This window comes from Gymnoscopelus braueri (genome assembly GCF_963280865.1).
Source record: "Gymnoscopelus braueri genome assembly, chromosome: 10".
NCBI lineage: Eukaryota > Metazoa > Chordata > Actinopteri > Myctophiformes > Myctophidae > Gymnoscopelus > Gymnoscopelus braueri.
In genome coordinates this window covers 13966303-13973094 of record NC_137611.1, presented here as the reverse complement: position 1 = coordinate 13973094, position 6792 = coordinate 13966303, and the positions used below count along the sequence as shown (strand labels likewise).

Sequence of the window (6792 nt, the reverse complement as noted above, 5' to 3'; positions counted from 1 at the left end):
CAGGCCAATACATGAAGCAAATGGCCCAGGAATGAGGTTAGGTTAGGTAATCACTATTAAACTAGTACCGTGCAGCGTAACACAAGACAAAGCATTTCCTCATTAGACTATTCCATATTGACCTTGTAACTCAATAGAGGCCATGAAGGAAACAGTGTAAAGACAGATGTGCCCTTGTCATGCCAGTTGGAAGAGAAAGCACGTGAGTGCTGGTCAAAGGTTCACGATTCGCAACCACAAGACGTGGACTCTTCAGACAACGTATATACAAGCCCATAGGGCTAGCAATGTAATGGTGGATAAAATAAAGATAGATTACTGGATCGGCTCAAAACATGAACTCAATTTTGGACATAAAAAGGCCCCTGATCCAGAAAGAAAATCTTAGAAAGGTTCTAACCACATGAACCCTCATGTCCTTATTCTGGGGTGAACATTCACCAAAAGTAGTAGATCTACAAGCTTGCGTTGTGAGCTTGTATAAGCTATTAGAGAGGGAAAAAAGGGGACCATGTATTGAGCCCTGGGGGACCCCGGTCAACCAGAGGGTTTAAATCACTGTTTTGGGAACGATGTTTGGGTCGCGGACATCTCCTTTTTTGTGTCTTCCATTGAAAAAAAATAATATATATAAACAGTATATACATATATATATATATATATATATATATATATATATATATATATATATATATATATATATATATATATATATATATATATATATATATATATATATATATATATATATATATATATATATATATATATATACATATATATATATATATATATACATATATATATATACATATACATATATACATATATACATATATACATATATACATATATATACATACCTTATACTTCTAGATCCAATAAGCAAAGCATTACATTTTTTTTTTTTTTTTTTTTTTTTTTTTTATTTAATTTTTTTAAATGTTATATTATCATTAAAATATTGTGTAAAATCATGTTTTGCCAATTAGTTGGGGGACCACTCGCAATAACCACAGGTTTAGTGGGTTGGGTTTACCCTCCCTTTATGTATGCAGACGAGACCAATAAAGCATCTTAAATGGGAGATATGGCTGCCTAATGGACAATTCAGCTGCACTACAGTGTTTTTAAGGTTGTAATCTACTGCCTAACATATCTCTCCTGTTAGCATATTTTTTATGTACATATGTTACAGATGTTAAAAGTCCACTTGGTGGTGATCATACTGAACCAGAGACAGATTAAGGCTTTTGGGGGCCCCATGGCCAATTCTCTTACGGGGCCCCCCAATGCTACCCAGAACGGGCAGTCGGGGTGGGCACGCCAACACTCTACTACAACTATAAAGGAGGGGCCATGGGAAAAGGGGCCATGGGAAAAGGATGATCGGGGGCCCTGTTACGGCCATTTAGGAGGGGCCTTGTACTGTGTGGGCCCACGTATTTGGGTGTTAACATATATAATACATTTTAATAAATCGTCGTTGAGCCCAGGGCCCCTGGTAGTCAAGGGCCCCCGGGCTGATCCATAATCCGTCCATGTATTGAACAGCCCACATGTAAACATGGCCATCTGGACCTTATGCTAAAATACTGAAGTGACACTAGGTGGTAGCAACGCTCCCCGGGGCGCTGGCAGCTCTCCTTTGATACCACTGTATGTGTAACCCATGAGAAAATAGCAGGCCACAGTTAAAGGTTGTGTTGAGGTAATGATAGGATGCAATGGGCAGAGCCTATGGCTCATTCTACCACAGTGAATGCAATAGCAGTGAGGTATGTTATGATTTAAACCACCTAAACCCCAGCATCGGTATTGTGGAGAAAGCTTTCGCTGAAAATAGCAGATCGACAAGCTCACAACGCGACGCCGCATTGGTGAGCTTGTCGATCAGCTATTTTCAGCTAAAGCTTTCCCCACAATAGCAGAAAACAGAAAATCACTAGTATTGAGTCCAAAATGGAAATAAGATCGGAAGATATAGCGTGTAGTACTGCACTGACTTATTTCAACCTACAGGAGTTTTAGAACAAAAATAAACAAACAAGCATTGTAACATATTTTCTTTCATGTTATGTTTTATTATTATTTTACAGGTTCATGGAGTCAGTGTAAGTGCGGAGAGTGGCAAAGCATCATGCCTTCCTTTCGATGCCATGCCTGCCTGGTATGTACAATGCACAGCATATCCCTCATCATGTGGTCTACCAGTGGTCCAGTGGTTTAGAAGTAGTTGGTCACCCTGCGGATGGACTGGATGCTGGGGTTCTCTGCCTGCCACTCCATATGGGTGCAGTAGTTTCCTCTCTCCACAACATACATGCGGCCACGGAAGTTGGGCTCTTCATACAGCACCCAGCTGACGGGCAGAGAAGGGGAGAGAACAGGACAAAAAATGTTCAAACAATTACGGTGGTTATGACAGATGGTAGGGAAATGCAGAAGATGACATCATATCAGGTACAGGAAGAAGGCACATTATGGTCTAACAATAGGAACATTAACCACTTGAACCCTAGCGGCCCTATTCTGGGGGGAACATTTGCCAAAAATAGCAGATCTACAAGCACGACCATAGATCTGCTGTAGGTGAAGATAATTGGAGAGGAAAAAACAGAACACCAAGTGTAGAGCCAACTTAGGTCAGGTTTATTAAGTATAGAGGGTTAAGTGGTTAATATTTACCATTAACTAGTACTAAAGTATGCAAGTCTGAGTAATGTGTACCGTATGCTGGGGATTACCACTGTATCTAATGTAATGTACTGTAAACAGCAGCAGACCGCATGAGGGCGCATAGTTAGGAACAGACATGTGCGGTCTCTTGTATAATTGAGCCAGATAAGCTGTAATTTACAGCAGAGTACTATAATCTCTATATAATATAGTCTCTCAACATTCTTGTACCCAATGCCAAATTCCACCTGTCTTCATTTAACTGTGTGAGGGTACAAATGGAACCAAATCAAAAAGTGTACACTTGCTAATAGATAAATTGTAGTCTGCCGCAGTGACGCAGCAGTGATTTATACCGTGTGTGCTTGGCTAACAGTGAGAATACATACGCTCCGTCTCCGTAGACTCTGAGGGAGTTGATGCAGTTCTTGGTGAGGCCTCTGCCCTGAAGGAATGGACAGTCATCACACAGCTCCACACACTGTCCTGCGAAGTTAGGTCCATCGAAGATCTCCATCCTGTAGTGCTCACCATGCTGGACACACACGCACACACACAATTATTTTCTGTACAAGCTTCAACAATTTGCAGTTACAAAGTCAGATAACAGGACATCAATATAAATTCTGATGTCCTGTTGATGTCCTGATATATTGATGTCCTGATATACATAAGGTATGTGCTCAAGTTTGAGACATCACTTAGCAACAGACTGTGATACTGTGATAGTGCCACTATAGTATAGTGGCACTACCCTGAAGGTATAGCCACTATGCCTTCAGAGAAATACACAAGTTGTTCCGACTTTTGTATTTAAGATTGATTTAAGACTGTCGTCATAACTCAAGTCCAAGGACCAAGTTCTTTGCCTTGTGCCAGTGTGGATGAAAACGTGCTCTTTGAATACATAGAATATTCAAGGTTGATTGTATAAGCCATCATGTATAGTTTATTGTTCCTCTTGCATTGTCTGCTTAGTGCTTTCCCATACAGCATGTTCGGTATTGTCTCTGTACCGAGCTCTGTCTCAATATGTACTGTATGAAATCCCTGTGAGTTGTTATCATGGCTTTGAAAAAATTATAATCAAGACAAGACCTATTAGTCATATAGTAAACTGCTCAGTGTTAATTTATCCATTTGTAACTCTGAGAGTTAGCAGCCCCCATTGACACGCCTACATCTCTGCTAAATAGCTTCTTTCCCCCGGACAATCAGGCTTATGAACCACACCCACAGACCCACTGCCCCCCCACCCCAGAACAAAATAATTGTACTCTTATGTGACCTGTACACCATTGGTTCTCAAAGTGGGGTCCTTGGGGGGAAAAATGTGTTAATAAAGCTTCACAATCATTTGAATCCCTTTATCCATATTTTATACTTTGGCTATTCAAAAATAGCAGATCTACAAGCTCATGTACGAGCTTGTAGATCTGCTATTTTTTTGAAAAATCTTGAAAATGTGTGCAAATCTTGCAATCTTTCTTTTTTAAAGGCGAACATTTTTAACACAAATCTTTGCTTCTGGGGGTCCCTGGCACAACATATTTTCAGTTGTGGGTCAATTTGGGGGTCCTTGGCACGAAAAAGTTTGAGAACCACTGCTGTACACAAGATGTAACAATAAAGAAACAAATCCACTTACCATCCTGATGGGCCTGCAGGAGCCCATGTGGTCATTCTGGCCGTTCCAGCGCTGGAACTCGGGGTACTCGCCGTGCTCCAGCATGTACTGCTGGCCCTTGAAGTCGGGGTGGTCGAAGCACACGAAGGCCCCGCTCTCCACGCGGATGGAGTTGACCCTGTTCATGAAGCCACGGTCCTGGAAGTTATCACAGTCGCCGCGGATCTCCAGCTTCCTCCCGGTGAAGCATTTCCCTTCGTAGAACACGATCTGTTTTTTTTTTTTTTTTACACACAACAAGGGCGAATTTCTTTTAATTCCATTTTATTTGGCTCCACTCACTACATATTTGTCAATTCTGCCTTAGTGGTTTATGTCATTACAGTGTACTGTATGTTTAAAAGTGAATATTTTATTAAAAAATATATATATTATACTGGTTTCTATAATACTGTAATACTATGAATAGCTGTAAAATCCAGTGATGGAAGAAGTTCTACTCAGAACTTTGGCTTGAGTAAAGGTAGCAAAAATAAATAAAACGAAAATTCACTTCTTACAGAAGTCAAATTAGAAAAGTATCAGCGTAAAAATATTTTTGAAGTAGCAAATGTAAAAATGGCCATTATGCTGAATGTCCATTTAAGAGTCATACACGTATATCATGTTATTAGACAATAATTAATTATTGATCCTTAATGTGTTAATCACTTTAATGTTGCAGCTGGTAAGGTGGAGTTTAATGACTTGATATATAGGCTGGAATTCTATCATAATGTATTAACTGTCTTATAATTTGTATGCATAATCTAAATCTGCAAAGTAGCTTGTTACTAAAGCTGTCAAATTAATGTAGTGGAGTAAAAGTCACAATTTTTCCCTGAAATTTAGCAGAAGTATACGGTCACATGTAAACAAAATACTCAAGTAAAATACAAGTAGGCCTACCTCTTAATTGTACTTAAATACAGTGTAAATGCACTTAGTTACATAGCACCACTAGTAAGATGAAACGTACAGTAGGTCACCTACTAGAACAGCGTTCTCACTGTATGATGTCATTGACTTAACTCTCATTGTTCCATGTGTACATGTGTGTTGAGGTTTGGGAAGGGTGGCTACCATGATGGCTGCACAAGTCCATTGTTTGTAGTAGTACTCACCTTTCCTGAGTACTGTGACATTTTTCCAAGCGGATGGTGTCCAAACTATAGCCGCACAGTATAAGAGTGGAAAAATTTGGACAGCCTGATATATATGGCCAATAGAGAGTGTGTTGCTATCGCGAGGCCAATACTACAAAGGCACAACAATAGGGGGTTTAGTTGTTTTGCCACATGGACAGTTTCCCTTACATCTGGCTCTGCTGATAGTGGACTTTGGCTCGGGAGGTGGACACAATAGAGTGGGACATTTTCTGCTTTGATTGGGGTTTGAGACTGGTGTTGTATTGAACACAGATTGCAGACTAATGGTGCTTTTCCACAGCATGGTACCAGCTCAACTGGGCTCTAGTCTACTCTGCTTTTCCATCGGGCAAATGTAGTACTTGTTTGTTTGTTTCTTTTTGATTTTTGCGGCGATACCAAAAGGTGAAAACACTGCAGACTAATGATTAGTCCAAAAGAATTGTCCCTACTAGTGTCATTGCATCATTACGGACTCCCCTATAACAGCATGGAAGCTCCTGAATACTGTTAACAAACCTTTAAACTAGTTGCTGAATAAATCAATATTAAGCAACTGGTATGGCTTATTTCTCGCCTAAAATGTGACCAGAAATTGGTTTTGTTGGCCTGTGTTGGTAAAGAGATTGTTTCCAAACGAGTCACCATTGTTCTTTAATTAGTACTCTCCTATGCAGAGGGTTGGACATCGCTATGACTAGTGTTGGGCAAGTTACGCAGGAAGAGTAATAAGCTACTAGTTTATTACTCCTTTAAAAAGTAATACTATTATATTACTTATTACATTATATTACTATATTACTTTTGCTACCCAACCCCCCAAAAAAGTGATGTACAATACAATCTGTTTAGCCAGCTCCTTTTAGAACTGAATCCAATTTATTGGAACAATGGGAGTCACCAATCAGCCAAACTGCATGACAGCACACATTAATATAGGCTTTATAACAAAATGAACAATAATGATCCTTACAGGAGGAGTCAAAAACAGCAGAGATGCACACTTGCAGCCTCTCAAACCTGCCGTTGCAGATGCTTCAACAAATTAGATGTTGACCACTACTTCACAGTCGAAAGTGATTTGCTGGTGGCACAAAGTTTACAGTGGCCAGTATTATGTGTATCTTTGACTGACACAAACAAAAAATAATGACAAATATATACTTCAAAGTGCTGAGAGTATCCCTGTCTTCTCCCTCATGATCCGCTATCCTCCTTAGCTGTGTGTAAACCGGGGAAGGACAGCAAAAGCAGAAACACACAGCCAGGGTCAAATGATATGAATGACCTGTTGGAGAT

The 6792-nt window shown here is 39.8% G+C and overlaps 1 protein-coding gene across 1 annotated transcript; it reads right to left on the bottom strand.

The window, feature by feature from the left end:
* Nucleotides 1–2226: 2226 nt before the first annotated feature.
* Nucleotides 2227–5490, bottom strand: LOC308093211 (gamma-crystallin N-A-like; the record flags this gene model as incomplete). The annotated part of the gene is made up of 4 exons (XM_080439467.1): nt 2227–2362; nt 3069–3214; nt 4328–4576; nt 5470–5490. The coding sequence occupies 4 exons, from the start codon at nt 5488–5490 to the stop codon at nt 2227–2229; spliced, it is 552 nt and encodes a 183-aa protein (XP_080295593.1).
* Nucleotides 5491–6792: the final 1302 nt, after the last annotated feature.